Raw genomic sequence first — 17320 nt, 5'->3', positions numbered from 1 at the left:
CCCTGGGAAGCCTCATTAAATTACTGTAAACATCCTGAAAAAGGGGGTGAGATAATTACATAGCAGTCTGAAGAACGAAAGCTCAAGTGGCCTTAAAGGCCAGGACATTCGGGAAATTTATCTATTGGCTACAGTGTGTAAAGAGGTATTAAATGGACTCCAGGGTCCTCAGAAGTTCTACTTCTCTGTCTTCAAGGGAACTCTTTCCTAAAGCAATCCTAGTAGATTTCTATCCTAAAAATTCTACAAGGTAGGATATTCTAAAACCTTTATTGTAATATCTGACCTCTCAGTAGAGGTCTCAAGACCAAAACTTGGTCCAAATACAGGTTTGCAATCTTTTCTAAGGCAATATTATATTCTAAATTTTTTATTTTTAAAATGATTTAACTTTAAGTTGAATAAAGTATAGGGTTCCTATGTGCCCTTCACCAGCTTCCCATAATATTAACATAGTACACAACCACAGTGTAATTATCAAAACCAGGAAATTAACATTGACATAACACAACCAACTAACCTACCTTATTCAAATCACTAATTATTCCACTCAAGTCCTTTTCTATTCTAGGATTCAGTTCAGGACCCCACATTGCATGTCTCTTCATTTTCCTCCAAACTATGTCAATTCTTTAGTCTTCCCTTGTCTTTCATGACTTTACTTTTATGAAGAACAGTGGTCACTTATTTTGTAGAATTTCCCTAATAATTGTTTTTTCTAGAGAAAGAAATGATTTATCAATGAGAATCATTTTTTGAGGGTTTGCTAAGAGCCAGGGCACTATGCTAAGTCCTCTGTATTATCTCCTTTAAATAGAAGTATTTCTAATAGAGTTTAGAGTATAAGCATTTTAAAATCAGAGTAATCACCTTTAAATCATCCTTCAAGTGCTAGTGTTCATAAAGTACAAAACATTACCAAAAGTATTATTATTCACCCACCCCAGTATCCTTTAATGTCCTCTGCCCCTTAAAAAATATTAAGTCCAAGTATAAGCCTTAAATTCAGGGCCCTGGAAACCCTCCTACACTGCTAGTAGGAATGTAAACTAGTTCAACCATTGTGGAAAGCAGTATGGAGGTTCCTCAAAACACTAAAATAGAAATACCATTTGACCCAGGAATTCCACTCCTAGGAATTTACCCTAAGAATGCAGCAGTCCAGTTTGAAAAAAGACATATGCACCCCTATGTTTATCGCAGCACTATTTACGATAGCCAAGATATGGAAGCAATATAAGTGTCCATCAGCAGATGAATGGATAAAGATGTGGTACATATACACAATGGAATATTATTCAGCCATAGGAAAAAAACAAATCCTACTATTTGCAACAACATGGATGGAGCTAGAGGGTATTATGCTCAGTGAAATAAGCCAGGCAGAGAAAGACAAGTACCAAATGACTTCACTCATCTGTGGAGCATAAGAACAAAGCAAAAACTGAAGGAACAAAACAGCAGCAGAATCACAGAACCCAAGAATGGACTAACAGTTACCAAAGGGAAAGGGACTGGGGAGGGTGGGTGGTAAGGGAGGGAGAAGGGGAATAAGGGGCATTACGATTAGCACACTTAACGTGGGGGTGGGGGCATAGGGAAGACAGTATAGCAGAGAGGACAAGTAGTGACTCTATACCATCTTAATACATTGCTGGACAGTGACTGTAATGGGATATGTGGTGGGGACTTGATAATGGGGGGAATCTAGTAACCACAATGTTGCTCATGTGATTTTGTATTAATGATACCAAAATAAAATTAAAATTAAAAAAAATTCAGGGCCCTGGAATTCGTATTTTCTGATCATTACTGCCCACATTTTCCTATCCATAAACCTTGGCTCATTAATTTTTCAACTGTACTTTTCAACTCTAAATACCCTTTCTTGAGGACACCTCTAATAATTGCCCCTAGCCTCTAAGAGCTACTGATCTCCTGAAATCCCACAGAGTTTAATGAATGCAGTCATTTGGTACATACACACTATCCTGAATTGAGGCAATGTTTTTATAGATTCTTGTCTCCCAAAGGAGACTTTTTGCGAGGAGGGCTCGTGGCCCTTTTTTTCCCTTATGATGTCTGGTATACCCCCAATGCTTAGTATCATTTGCCAAATACCTACCAAGGGCCAAGTTTTGTGCTAGGCCCCAAGAAACCAGATGATTAAAACACAATCCCAACTCTTGAGAAATATTTGGTATAATATTTCTTTGAGTACATTGATAGACTGAAAATAAATTTTTCTCTCCAAAAAATTAAGGTCCCTACAAGTTTCCTGTGGCAATAAATTTTTTCCTTTTCTGTCTGATAAATGCTGATACAACTAATTATAGATTACTAATGTGTCACAGAACATGTCTATTTTCCAACTAGCTAGTGCTTGAAGCAAGCTGTGACGTGGTTTTATGAGAAATCCAGATGTTACGGAGCAAACTTAATTAACCAAAGGCCTTTGCAGTTATAGCCACAGGTTGCAGCAGTTTCAACCAGCTGATAAACTAAACTGTTTTAGTCTAGTGACATCTCGTGGCAAAAAGTGTTGTTAAAAATAGCACTGCTATAAATTAAACTACCTTAAAGGGAGGTCAACTTCCAGGGAAAAAATGGTAAAAAACGACTTATGATATTTATTAGTATTAAAGAATGTTTTAATGTCTCTTTGGCCTATATAATTGTTAGCTCCTCTTAGTGGGATATATTTTTTTCCCTCTCTTGTGGCTGATCAATATTAATCTTGATAGAACAAAGGATTTACTTAAATAGAGATACTAATGTTTTAACTATAAGTTAGAGAAAAGTCCTCAGTTAAGACTGAATGAAGAACAAAGCGCCTCCCAGTTGTGATAACGCCTGCTCCAAAAATCTGGCAGCTCAAAACTGCATTTTTATTTACACATATTTGCTTACTGGCCCTTTTACATGTCACATGTTTAGAAATTTTTGCTAATGATTTTCATCAGCTTATGTGAAACAAAGAATTATCTATCCAAACTTCTTAAAATATCAAATTGCATTTCACTAATTTTCTGTGAAACTGAATTTTAGTGGAAAAAAAATTTAACCATTCCAAAAACCAGTAACTTTTATCAGATTCTTCTGCAAATAATGAATTCTCAATGAGTTCAAAATCTAACGTACAGGCACTAAATGTGAGTCATTTTTAATAAAAGAGTTCATCCCAAAATGGTAAAAACCTTGTAACATGTTCCAAAACACTCTTCGTACAACCATCTCTCTTTTAAAATACCTAAAATAATGTAGTTGAATGATCTAACAGTTCTGTGATCTCAAGTAAGATTCAAGTTCATAAACATTCAGTTCAATGTTTTCCAAAATGTGGTCCATGGACCCATTTCAGAATCACCTGGAATGCCAGTTTAACATACCTATGTCTTATAACTGAATCTACTAAATCAGACTCTGAGTTGGGGGCCTTATAATCCACATTTTATAATAAAGTTTCTCCAGGTGTCTTCTTATGCATAATAAGGTTTTGGAAATAATTACTATCAATACCACAAGTATAAATTCCTCTAAGTTGTTCAGATTCTAGTCAACCTTTCCTGCCTCTCAGAGAGAATGAGTTGTTCCATCCTTCAGGTTCTCTAAAGTGTTACACTTTAATATGTTTACAATAGTTGCCCTCACTAGACTGTGAGCTATTCATAGGAAGGAGTAATGGTTTTTCTGTTTTTGTATCTCTAGCTTAACAATATCTGATGAACAGCAAGTGCTCAATAAATCTGCTTAAATGAGTAAATGAATACATGAAACATGAGAGTTCCAAAAAGAGCATGTGACTTTCACTTGTGCCTAGGATGAAATATCTTATCTAGAACCAATTTCAAACAATATAAAATAAGCATTAAATTAATCTGTCCAATCATCAGTTAAAATGTGGGGATGGGAATGAAATTTTTTTTATTTTATAGTATCTAAAAATAGAAGCATCTTTATACATGACTTTTGGAAAGTAGAAAAATCGAAGATGATTATCAATGTTATACTACTTCAGCCTCAGAATGTGTCTAGGCTGTCACTTCACAGACATTACTGACATCTAGAGCTCGAAAAGGAAATATATATACAACTATCTTTACTGTCATATTCCAGGAGTAACTGGCTAGCTTGGGCAGGAAATAATATTCCTTAGAAAGACAGATCCTTGGGTACTAGCCAAAGTAAACCATTTATATTTGGTTTAAATTAATAATAAATACAATTAAAAATTTATATATTGATTATTCAGTTTTTTTGCCTCTTTAAACTACCTGACAGTTAATTACTCCAGTATGTTAATGTTTAATATGGCTTGAAATGAAAATCAGAGTTTAACCTGCATATGTACCTAGACTAAGAAAAAATCTGAGTAGTACAACCGAGATATAATTTTGGTCAAGAACTCTTTTGGCATCTTTTAATTATATCTTTTTATTTATATGAAAGACTTTTAAACTATGAATACCCTCCCTGACCATGTCTTCTCTATGTGGCTACCTGCTATTCATCCCTCAAGCCCAGTTAAAATGTTATTTCCTCTAGGAAGCCTGCCCTGAATGCCCAGGGCAAATTAACAATTCTCTCTCCATGCGTGTCTTTTGGGCACATGGTCAGTATTATTCATATATATTATTATAAGCTAATTACCTGTCTAAATCACTCACCAAACTACAAGCTCCTAAAGGGCAGCACCTGTGTCTTATATTCTTTTCATCTCCACCTCCTGGAACACTACCAGGCTCTTGGCAGGGGCTCACCAATATACTGCAGAGATGAATGACCGATGTAGCAACCAAAGGCTGCTGGCATGAGGTGCTTAAGTAAAATGGAGTAAGTGGTAAAATGGTGGTGGGCATATTTATACATAAAGCAAAATAAGGACCAAAAAGCATTCTTTTTGTAGGATTTCTGCTTCTGCCCACGAAGGATTAACTATTATGCCTTTTAGTCATAAACAACTAGAAAACCAGACAAAATATATGAAACACTCTATCAGATATTATGTAACAGGCAGTACAGGGCTTTGATCTGAGGGAAGGAAAACAAATGGGTCCTATCATTGCCCATCCAATTTCTGAAAGGCCATTTACAGGATGCACACCAGGGAGGAATATACATACAGAGCTCAGCAGCCCCAGTGCGTTGAGGAGAGAGAGTGTGGAGTTTAGGGATACTAAGGTATCAGAATTTACACAGCAAAATAAGGGAAGGGGTACGTCAGTAAGAGCACTCTGGAGAGCCACACAGGGCACCCTCGAATCTCTGGAGGCATACAAACTGCAAATTTATGAGGTAAAATTCCACAAGGCTGGAGAAAGAACTACTAAACCAGCAGGCCAAACAATTTCTGCAACACACAGAATTTAAAGCAGGTCATGTTCCCACTCACCAGAGTGGAGAGACCCCATAATGCAGGGGGCAATGGGTAGCGTATGCGGAAGAGCACTGCCCTAGCAGTGATTCGAAATTAAATAAGACCAAAGGCTGCCCTGGATAGGCCCTCACAAACATAAAGGCAAGCCTAGAAAGAGGAAAACTGATTTGCAAGTAACTTAACCTTCTGCCAGAAGACAGTCCAATATACTTTGAAGGAATAATACAAAATCCAGCACCCAAAAACATAAAATAAGCAATATTTGGCATACAATAAAGAATTCCCAGGCATGCAAAGAAGCAGGGAAATACGACTTGCAAAAGGAAAAATTTCATTCATTTAAAAACAGATCCAGAAATGATGGACTAGCAGGCAGACTTTAAAAAGTTATTATAAATCCACACAATATGTTCAAAAAGTAGAGGAAAATATAAGCATGTCAAGCTGAGAAATGAAGATTTCTTTTACAAAGAGAGGAGGGACAGCTAAAGCTGAAAAACACAATTATCTGAAAAAATAAACTGACATGACAGAAAAAAAGACCACTGGACCTGGAAACACAGCAATAAAAATTATCCAAAGTAAGGACAGAAAGGAGAAAGACTTAAAAAGATGGAAAAAAAGGAAAGGTACACCAGTGACCTGTAAGACACAGAAACTTGAGTCCCACAAAGGGGCAGAAAAAATATTAGAAGAAATAATGGCCAAAGTATTTGATAAAAACTATAAACCTACAGCCCAAAGAAAATATGGAGCACATCAGTGTAAACAAACCATCATATATATAGGTAAATATAGAAATATAGGTGTTTCAATGTGAGTGTATTTAAACAAATATACATACATAAACATATTTCCTTACTAAATCCACTGAGAGGGCCTGAGAGTAGTTTCTAAACACCACTCTCCACTAAAAGAACCAGAGCTCCTGGAGAAATGCCTGATTCTAGGGCAGGGGCCAGGGAAGATCAAAGGTAGGTATGGAACATTACAGTGTACCAGAAAAGAAAAACATGTTCAAAGAATGATGAGAACATGTCAAAAAGACACAGGAAACTAGACTGACAGGTGCTCCAAGTGGCTAAACTAGGAGCATTTTTAAAAATTAAGGTATCATTAATATACAATCTAATGAAGGTTTCACAAGAGCAACATTGTAGTTTCAACATTCACCCATATTATCAATCTCCCCCACCCCAATGCAGTCACTGTCCATCAGCGTAGTAAGATGCTACAGAGTCATTACTTGTCTTCTCTGTGCTGTACTGCCTTCCCTGTGACCTCCCTATATTATGTGTGCTAATTATAATGCCCGTTAATCCCCTTCTCCCTCCCTCCCCAACCCTTTCCCTTTGGTAACCGCTAGTCCCTTCTTGGAGTCTGTGAGTCTGCTGCTGTTTTGTTCCTCCAGTTTTGCTTTGTTCTTATACTCCACAAATGAGTGAAGTCATTTGGTACTTGTCTTTCTCTGCCTGGCTTATTTCACTAACTAGGAGCATTTTGAAACTGAAAATAATGATTGAAACAGATTATAAATCATTGAATAAAATAAGAATTCATCATTCCACACTGACTTAAAGAAACAAATGAAGCAAATAGGGAGAAGAGAAAGCTCTTCCTGACCAGCAGAATGCAAAGTAACAAAGATAGGAAGAATGATAAAGTTAGAAAAATCACTATTTGGCAACCACCTCTGCATAACTGATACAAGCAAGGAACATCAACGGGTAGTATAACCAGCCTAAGAAAGGGTGTTGAAATGGGATTTCAGAGTCTCACAATATTTCCTCAAAAATGTAAACTGACATTTTCACATAAATAAAACATAATTTGTTTCCAGCTGATCTGTATGTACTACAAGAAATGCTACAAGTTCTTCAGACTAAAAAGAAATAACATTAAATGGAAACTTGAATCCACTGGAAGGAATTAAGAATTCTGGAAACAGTAAATATGTGGGTAAACATAACATTCTATATACAGTTTTTCTTTACCTTAATTTTTTTAAAAGATAAGTGATTCTTTAAAACATGTATTTATATATAAAGCAAATATATGTATTTTATATATATACATACTCCACATACATACTTATATATATATAACACTACATGGGATTTCTAATATATAATGTTAGATGCACTATATATGACAACTATGGTAGAGAGAAGTGGGGATGAATGGAATCATACCATTGAAAGATTCTTATACTTTAAGTGAAGTGGTACCATATTAACTCTATGTGAACTAAACTGTGTGAAATATGGTAACTTAAGGACGTATGTTGTAATCCTTAGAGCAACTACTAAAAAAAATAATGCAAAGGAATACAACCAAAAATAGAGGAATTAAAATGGAATATTAAAATATATTCAACTGACCCAAAAAAAAAAAAAAAAGAAAGGAAGAAATCAGGAAAGGAATATGAGAGGAACCAAAAGCAGACAGCACAAAAAGAATATAAAAAACAAAATGGTAGGCCTAAACACAATCCACACTCCAATTATATGACAGACTGTCAGCTTAGATACAGAAGCAAGACCCAACTCTATGCTTTCTACAAGAGATGCACTTTAAATATAAAGACAAAAATAGATAAAACAGAAATGAATAAAAGAATGGAAAAAGATATACTCTGCAAACAGTAGGTGTCAGAAAGCTGGAGTGGCTATATTAATATTAGACAAAATAGACTTCAGGATAGGGAATAATACCATAGACAAAAGGACATTTCATCATGATAAAAGGGTCTATATAATAAACATTCATGTGTACATGCCTAATAACAGACTTCCAAAATATAAACAGAATAAAAGGAATAAATTCACAATCACAATTGGAGATTTTAATACCTCTGTTTCAGTAAGATATAATTAATCAAACTAATAAACACCATCAACCACATCTTGACTTAAAACACTATATCAAACTGCAGAACACACTGTTTTTAAGGGCACAGGAATGTGTCTTATTCACCTAATAAAAATAAGGTCCTGTAAGTGTTTCTTGAATAAATATATACATACATAGGTGGAAGATGGGGCATGCTGAATTTAAAATAACAAGGCCCTCCCTTGGCTGTACTGTCTAGTTCATAGTTGGAGAAATGAGTACGAAGTTGAAGCAGATGATACAGACTTACAGTCATCTAGATGTCTCTATTTCAAAAATACTTAAAGCTCTTGGAACCTCAGTTCTCCAAAACAACACTAGGCAAGTGCAGAGAATAGAGGCTAGCAAGTGAAACAGAAAATCCACAACAAATTGCAGGCGGTGGAGTGTCATGAAGCTAAAGGAAGGGAGATTTAATAAGTGGGATGGAAACCTCTATTAGATGGGAAAGAAGAATGAAGACTGAGAAAAACTTTAGGCATGAAGAGACGATCCTAAGTAACTGTCCAAAGCGGCACCTGTTCATGGAATGATGCCTCTGAGAACCTGACCACAGAACCTCAAGAATGGAGGTGGTAGAAAGGATGGTGACTGAACGGAGTGGCCACATAGTCAGTAAATTTGACAGCAGAGATAAAAAACAGGAAAGCATTGTAGCCAGGAGGGGCAATGAAATAAAAAATAAGTATTTTTGTCTTTTCTATTGAAAAGATGGGAAGATTAGTCTATGTGCACAGACTCTAGAGACAAGGAAAGAGCAGGAGCAAGGTCCCAGCAAATGGAAGGAAAGGTGAAATGCAGAGGTTAAATTTCAGAGGAGGGCACAGGCACATCTCTGAAATCTGATGGAAAGAACAGGAATGGTTCTGCTGGAAGGAGGCAAACAGTGGGGCCACTGTTCAAAACGGCTCCACCTTCTCAATGAAGCGTAAAGCCCTCATCACCTGGTGCTTCCCACTTTTGTGCTTAACACTTTGCTGGTTAACAGCCCTGTTTAAAAGGTTAACTGACTAGCTACTATACACATAAACCTACAAGGTAGTCAGAAATAAGTTATCAACTTTTCAGATATGGTGTTTTGGGGAAAATAAACACTTAGATCAACTCTAGGCTTAGAGAAGGCTTTGCTCTAAGATCCATTCTGTCGTCCCCTCCTTTGGCACTCCATTTTACAGAGATGAGGTCTGAGAGCTGGCAGAGGCGGGTGTCTGATAATACAAAGACTTTCTACCTTTATTTTATTTGTCTGGCTAATAGATGAGCGGGTGAGAAAGTTGTGAATAAACTGGTCATCTGAAATGTCTCCCCCATGTTCTCCTTATCATCTTTTCCCACGGATTCATTCTTTCCCAGCTTCACTAATCCTAAGCATTCCATGGGATTTGAGAGCCTTCACTGCTGTTCCATAAGATTTTGCTCCAAGAAAATCCTCACATTCTTTTTAATGCCAAAATCTACTTCACACACACTGGTATTCTTAGCAACTGCAGAACTCCAATGAAGCTGCTTAGGTATCTATATTGTAGGGCTCTGACCTTCCTTTTTGGTACAAGGACAGCCACTCCCTTATACAGTAAAACAGTCTCATGTGGTACCCAAGGTCAGTAACAAAAATGACAGGTCAATTGCAAAGATGGTCATATGTGCACCCACGCACATGCATGTGAATATACGTGTGTCTATGTATGCATATATTCACCACTAATAGTGAACAGAATAATCATTTTTATATATATATAAAACATCAATATTGCATTTCTACTGTGAATACATCATTTCTATAGGATGACAAAACATAGTGCAATTCATTAAAAAATATGAGTGTTTGAATTTTAAGTGAGAAATCTACAGGGCTTATTAAAACCCTGGGAATTTAACTAATCTGCATCAAATCTATATTTTGCTTTTGTGTTCCGATGAGGCCATTTACAGCTACTTTGCAATTAAAAATTTTTTTTGTTCTATTAAATGCTTTACATTTCAGAATAAATTGCAGAGACTGTTATAAAAAACAAATTCTTCTGGCTTAAAAAAAAAGGAGGAACAGATATTTGGCATTAGCATAGAGCATAAATTATACTCTGGCACATTTACCCAAAAGGGTTAAGACCAAAGAAAGAATCTGCTTGCTTATTAAAAATGCAAATGTTACCTCAGTCATCCGTACAGCCCCAAGCCCCACCGGCCCTGCCCTTGCAGGTCGCCCACCAGCATTAGTATTACATCACATGGTATCAGGGAACAACAATGAACACTGTGCAATACTTGAATACATTGTTTTGAAAGAATGAACTGTCATTAACTTGAATAAAAGCTTTCTGAAATCAAACCTGGGGGGCACAGCCCTCACTGTGTGGCCCTTTTACTACTTTGAGAAATGGCCTTATCCTGAAAGCAGTAAAGGGGGCAAGAAGAGGTTAGAGTATAAAGGCCAACAGTGATGAGTGTCCCCTCCAGCAGCCGAGCAGGCGGACAGCAGGGCTTTAAATTACCAGGCTGAACAATGTCAGAGCAGGAGGCTCTGCAACAGATTCTGCATCTAAAAATCCAAATGTCACACCCATCATTCATTTTCCTATTACAGCCCACTGATTTTCATATGGGGCTTTGCTAGAATTGGAAACAGTCTTACTCCACTGACAAAATAGTTAAAACTTGATGTCCTGATGCCATCTGGAGATAGGCTAATACTTAGAGCCATGTGACTTTAGGCAATGAATTGAAGCTCTCTGAGCCTCAATGTTATAACCTATAAAGTGGAAAGAATAATAGCTACATGCAGAGGTACAGAGGTATGGGGGTGCACTACTATAATTAGAGTTCTTGTTATTCCTACCCACTTGTCTCCTTGTCCATCTTTTCTAATCACTGTCCAAGAGGTATCTTGTTCACAAGTAAAATGTGAACATCAACTGAAATGCTTGCTGGCTTTTTGTATTCCCTGCAGTCTGGCCACTGACACATGTTGCCATATCTGTTTTCATGCCACTCTCACCATGTAATTTCTCCACCTTCCTTGCCAAGTCCCAGATCACCTCTTAACTGCATGCAACCTGCCCCTTGCCGGTTTTCCTCTCTCCCATACCTATTCTCCATGTCCTCCACAACCAAGGTTCAAAGAGGAGAAAAACAAAGCCAGGGTAACATAGCTAGTTGAAGGCCAAGCCCAGTGAAAATCCAGGGTCAATGCAACCAAATCCAGCTGTGTCGCATGAACCATACTTAACTATTCATGTTTAGGGTTCTCAGTGATTTTAAAATCTGAAGTTAGCTTCCCTTTAACACCAAACCTTCTCCTAGATGCTTCCCCTGCTAGTCAATTTATTACCATAAGGTAAGAATTAGTTCAAATACTTAAAAAGGAAACACTAATCCCAGAAAATTATTATTATTATTAGCCCGGGAAGTTTTTTTTATTTTCTGTTTTTGCTTGTTTTTAGAATTTCCCTAAAGTGGGGGCAAAAATTGGTTACCTAAGGCCTCACTCAGGACTCGAAGACTTTGGGAGGAGAAAGGATTTAGCTCACAGGAAGGAGAGACATGAAAACTGTGACTGTGGGCAGTACTACATGCAGCTCCAGAAGGGATAGAGTACAGAGTACAAGTTCCCAACTCCAGGTTTCTAAAGATAAATGTAAACTGATTATCTTTTAACCTGATTGTACAAGGATAAGTGGAGATGGAAATTTCATTAACTCTGGCTTCTATGGAAAACCATATTACTCCTCAAAATAATGAAAACTAATAAGATGGGTAACAGGATGTAAAGTGTTTTTTTTTTCTAAGAGACAGATAAGTTTACAAAAGTCTAACACTCAGGCCTGTGGGAAAAGACTGAAAGCTTGAATTTCCTCATTTGTAAAGCAGATGAAGTGCTAGGAAGAGTGACATGATTGATACATGGATCATCTCTACAGTACCATTTGTTTTTATTTATATTGTTTTTTTAAGCATAGAATGGAATAGTGTAACTAGTAGAGGATTTGACATCAGTGATGAAGGTCCAAGTTCAGCCTTTCTTTGCCAACTGTCTAATCTGGCACAAATCATTTCAACACATTCAATGATGTAAGAATTAAAGGGATGACATGTCTATGTGTGTGTGTCAGAGGGACCCTTTAATACAAATTGCTATATAAATGTAAGATGTTTTATATTATACTGTACCAGGTTAAGTAAACCAGGATTTATATTCAATTATATTTCCTAATCTTTTGAGGGGAGAGGGTGAGAGCAAGAGTGTTTTTTTTTTAAATTTTGGTATCGTTAATGTACAATTACTTGAACAACATTATGGTTACTAGACTCCCCTGTTATCAAGTTCCCCCCACATACCCTATCACAGTCACTGTCCATCAGCGTAGTAAGATGCTATAGAATCATTACTTGCCTTCTCTGTATATACTGCCTTTGCCATGTACCACCCCCCGCTACATTATGTATGCTAATTGTAATGCCCCCTTTTCCCCCTTATCCCTCCTTTCCTATCCATCCTCTCCAGTCCCAGAAAGAGTGATTCTTATAGCAGAAATCCCATTCAGCTAAGAGAAAATCATAACCACTACTGATGGCTTTTAACTTAGGAAGATGTGGTATGATAAAAAATATATTTGGTCTTTGCCTCCTAAAAATAAATCACCACCACCACTTATAGGAGATATGAAAATAATAAAATACTAACATAAAACTTTAAAATACATAGTAAAATTATTAAATGAATGATAAAATTCATATTAAAAGGAAACTACCTCAATATATGCTAGTCAGGAGGGTTGACAGTTTGTATGCACTCTCTCCTCTCATAAAAACAGTTGTCAGAAACAACAACAAATGTTGGCGAGGTTGTGGAGAAAGGGGAACCCTCCTACACTGCTGGTGGGAATGTAAATTAGTTCAACCATTGTGGAAAGCAATATGGAGGTTCCTCAAAAAGCTCAAAATAGAAATACCATTTGACCCAGGAATTCCACTTCTAGGAATTTACCCTAAGAATGCAGCAGCCCAGTTTGAAAAAGACAGAGGCACCCCTATGTTTATCGCAGCACTATTTACAATAGCCAAGAAATAGAAGCAACCTAAGTGTCCATCAGTAGATGAATGGATAAAGAAGATGTGGTACATATACACAATGGAGTATTACTCAGCCATAAGAAGAAAACAAATCCTACCATTTGCAACAACATGGATGGAGCTAGAGCGTATTATGCTCAGTGAAATAAGCCGGGCAGAGAAAGACAAGTACCAAATGATTTCACTCATATGTGGAGTATAAGAACAAAGAAAAACTGTAGGAACAAAACAGCAGCAGAATCACAGAACCCAAGAATGGACTAACAGTTACCAAAGGGGAAGGGACTGGGGAGGATGGGTGGGAAGGGAGGGATAAGGGTGGGGATAAAGAAAAGGGGCATTATGATTAGCATGTATAATGTGTATGGGGGGCACGGGGAGGGCTGTGCAACACAGAGAAGACAAGTAGTGATTTTACAGCATCTTACTATGCTGATGGACAGTGACTGTAATAGGGTTTGTGGGGGGGACTTGGTGAAGGGGGGAGCCTAGTAAACATAAAGTTCTTCATGTAATTGTAGATTAATGATACCAAAAAAAAAAAAAAAAACAGTCGTCAGAATTATTTGACAAATGTATCAGTGGTCATGGAGATCTTCTCTATGGATCTGAAATAGTTAATCCACAATCCTGACCACAAACAAGAATACCTTTTCAATAAGATAAGAAAACCTTTTGAAGGAAATATAACAGGTAAGAGCCAACTCCAGCATCATTCGTTGATTCATGTCCTCAGTCCCCACCTTATACCAGGCTCCATTCCAAGTGCCGAGGAGCCAACAGAGCACAGAAGCACAGAAAGCTCCTGCTGTCACAGAGCTCACATCCTAGTGAAGCCAGGGTTCTTGTTTGCGGAGTAGAAGAATGAACTCAGCAAACACTCAAGGTAGGAGAGCCAGGAAGAGGCTTTTATTTAGAGATACGGTGAAAGGACAGAGCTCCTGGATCACACCAGGAGGGGACAAGAGAGCCCGTAGTTGTGTTGTCTAGGGGATTTATAGTCAGTTGAGGATTTTCAGGAATGTGAGTAAAAGGCTAGTGGTGCAGACTTGTACCACCTGCCCTGCTCTCACAGTGGGCTTGATTGTTGCCTGTTTGCTAGGGCTGTTTATAGTTGAGATACAGTGAGGTTATGGGTTATGCTGAGATACCCTTCTTTATTTGTGGAACACTCAAACATTTCAGGCCAAGTTGCTCCTGGCCTTTTGAGCTTTAACTGATCTCACTGAAGATGTCTATATTCCTAGTCTGGTATCTTTACCCTAGAAAATTAGTGTGACTGACTTTGCATGATGCTTAACACAGAGTTTCGATAGGGATTTCTTTGCACATTGTTACATTGTTCTGTCTGTAATTATTTTGTGTTGCCTTTTTCCCCAAGGTCCTCACCCTATTCTGACTATACCCACAGTCCCTGTCTCACTAGCAGAGAAACAGACAGTAAACAAATCAGTAAACCATGGAGTAAGTCACTAGTGATTAAGCACCACCATGAAAAAAGGTAGGGAAAAGGGCTACAATTCTAAACAGGATGATCAAGGAAGACTTCAGAGAAGATGCCATTTCAGCAAAGACTAAAGGAGATGAGTAAGGCACAAGGATATGTGGGAAGCGTAGTGAGACTATGCAAACTTTTCCAACAAGCCCAGATAAGATAAAATGCAAAGCTTTACCTTTCAAAAGCGGCTGGAAGGTTGGAATCTCTTGCAGCTTGATGACGTCGGGATCGTTGCTGACATTCCGGGAGGCCTGGGAGCCCTGAGCTACAACCACAATATCATCCATCTTGGCTCTATGCTTAGCTGGAGAAGGAGTCACTGAAAATAAATTTACACTGCTCAGGAGTTGCATTTAGTTAGCCACCTCTGTCTCACCAAAGCTGTTTTCAGTACAACCATTAAAAATATTTTTCACACAAAAAATCCTAACTGTGGTTGTCCGGCAAGTGGGGCTGGAGTAGGGGAGGTGAATTATGAGGGACCTCTATTTTCTTATAGTATTTTAAAAAGTTAAACATAACTGGAACCTAGAACTTGTACGAAATTGCTTTTATAATTAAAAATATTTTATCATTCAGCACACAAAAATGTAAACAAATTGTTTTGTTACCCAGAATAAACAGAATATTGTAATACTCAGTACACAAAAATAGAAACAGATTGGTTTTGATTTTTACTTCTTTGAGCCTCCTGACATTTATCTCTATTTTACCGATGAGGAAATGAGAGTATGAAATTTGGCTGTGACTTGCACAATTTCAACAGTGTTAGAAACAGAGTTATGAAAGGAACTGGGGGGTCTATGAGTTGTTGATATACACAGCCCATCCCTGCAACACTGAGGTTGCAAAGCTGTCTATCCACCCTAACAGAGCACGCCAGGTTTACCAGATCCCAGTCACGGGAAAAAAATCTGGTTCTCAACCCTACGTGATGAATCTGGTCTTGAGGCACCAGCTCCCTCACCCTTAAAGTTCCAGGCTTTAGTCCAAGAAGAGCAGAAATAAATAGTAGGTCCATTCTAGGTTGAGGTAAAAAATTCAGAAATTTGTAGGACTGCTAGAGCAGCAGGTCAATTTCAGGTCCTTTGGGAGAATGTAATCCATTTGGAGGGAAGTGATTTGAACTATCAAGGACTTCCTTGGCCAAGACATCCTCCTTTCCCCAAGTATCTTCCTGACTGGGGCAATAATGAACCTTAAAAGTGTTTAACTCTGCAAGGTAGTATTTGCAGGCTCATCAGTCATGTTTCAAAAGTTGATTCAGGGATGCCATAGAGCTGCCCTGCTTTCTGGAAGCTAAAGTCTCTAGTGGCTTAGCATTCCCTCTTTTAGATCTCTGCTACTCATGTTCTTCAAAAAATATCTCTTAACCTCTTTTGGTAATTAACCTAACATTTTACAAATACTAACCCAGAAATCTTTCTTGCTACAACTTAAATAATTCCTTTGTTCCCAGATCCCAGAGAAAAACAGATTTCACTAGATGCTAGCTGCCTCTACAACCTCGTCTGTAAAATGGGGCTACAATGAGAATTAAATGTAAATGCATGTAAAACACTTAGCACAGGGGAATAGGCAAACTTTAACCTATTGGTTAGTATGTTACAGTTCTGGTTAAAGTCCATGCTGATGGTTAGTAAGCATATTAAAAAGATGCCACACTTCCTCCCCAAAATATGCATCTGGCCTGACATAGACAGAAGTAAGGGGTAACAATTATTACTGTATTTGTTATGACAGATATGGTATTCTTGGTCTTCCAAGGAAAGAGAAAACTGTAGCAAAGTTAGTAGATGCTGCTCACTATTAAAAGCTGCCCCAATGTAGCCCTCTAAATGCAGGTCAAACTAGTCTCGAAGGGCACACCTCTGTGTGAAACACCCGTTCATCTGCCAGCTTTTACATTTCTGAATTACAGATCCTACCAGGAACACTGTAGTTCTATAACCAGGCGCTCTTTTTAGGCTCCCGATTTAACCCAGTTTGTATCAGCAACCCCAGAGTTTATGCACAGCGGTCTCAGCTGTCCTAGAGTTTGTAGATTTTTAAAAAAGAAGCAAATGATTCTCAACTAAGCAACAGCTGTTTATGGTGTGCTCACTGTATATTCCGGGCACCATAATCCTCCCATTCCTATGAGAAATCTTAAAAATATGGACAGTGGGGGAGAACTGAGGAAAACAGCAGAGTCTGCCATCCCTACTGACCTCTATAATATTAGAAAGGGAGCCCAGACACCTTCTGAGGGGAAAATGCAGTTTCTGGAGACGTTTGCAACCAACGGTTCAAAATGACTACACCTGTCACATATCCCTTGTGAAGAGGAACCTCTAAGACCCATTTTTAAAGAAAGAACCTGTTTAGAGATCCTACCATCCATCCACGGTGTGAGCCAAATCTCACCACGTCAGTCATGAGTCCTAAAGCCAAAATTAATTAGGTCGTCTTTTAAAGAGCAGGCTGCAGCTGGGAGAAATAGC

General features: G+C 37.9%; 1 protein-coding gene across 3 annotated transcripts in view; it reads right to left on the bottom strand.

Annotated features, from left to right (window-relative positions):
* BORCS5 (BLOC-1 related complex subunit 5) overlaps positions 1 to 17320 on the bottom strand; it is an 85534-nt gene that overhangs the window by 67524 nt on the left and 690 nt on the right. For all 3 annotated transcript variants that reach the window (XM_036909670.2, XM_036909649.2, XM_057491674.1), the window contains one exon: positions 15013 to 15156. In XM_036909670.2, the coding sequence (XP_036765565.1) occupies positions 15013 to 15156 (144 nt within the window). Of the gene's footprint in view, positions 1 to 15012; positions 15157 to 17320 lie in introns of those variants that run through there.

The sequence above is a fragment of the Manis pentadactyla genome, chromosome 14 (genome assembly GCF_030020395.1).
Source record: "Manis pentadactyla isolate mManPen7 chromosome 14, mManPen7.hap1, whole genome shotgun sequence".
Lineage (NCBI taxonomy): Eukaryota > Metazoa > Chordata > Mammalia > Pholidota > Manidae > Manis > Manis pentadactyla.
This window is presented reverse-complemented; position numbering and strand designations above follow the sequence as displayed.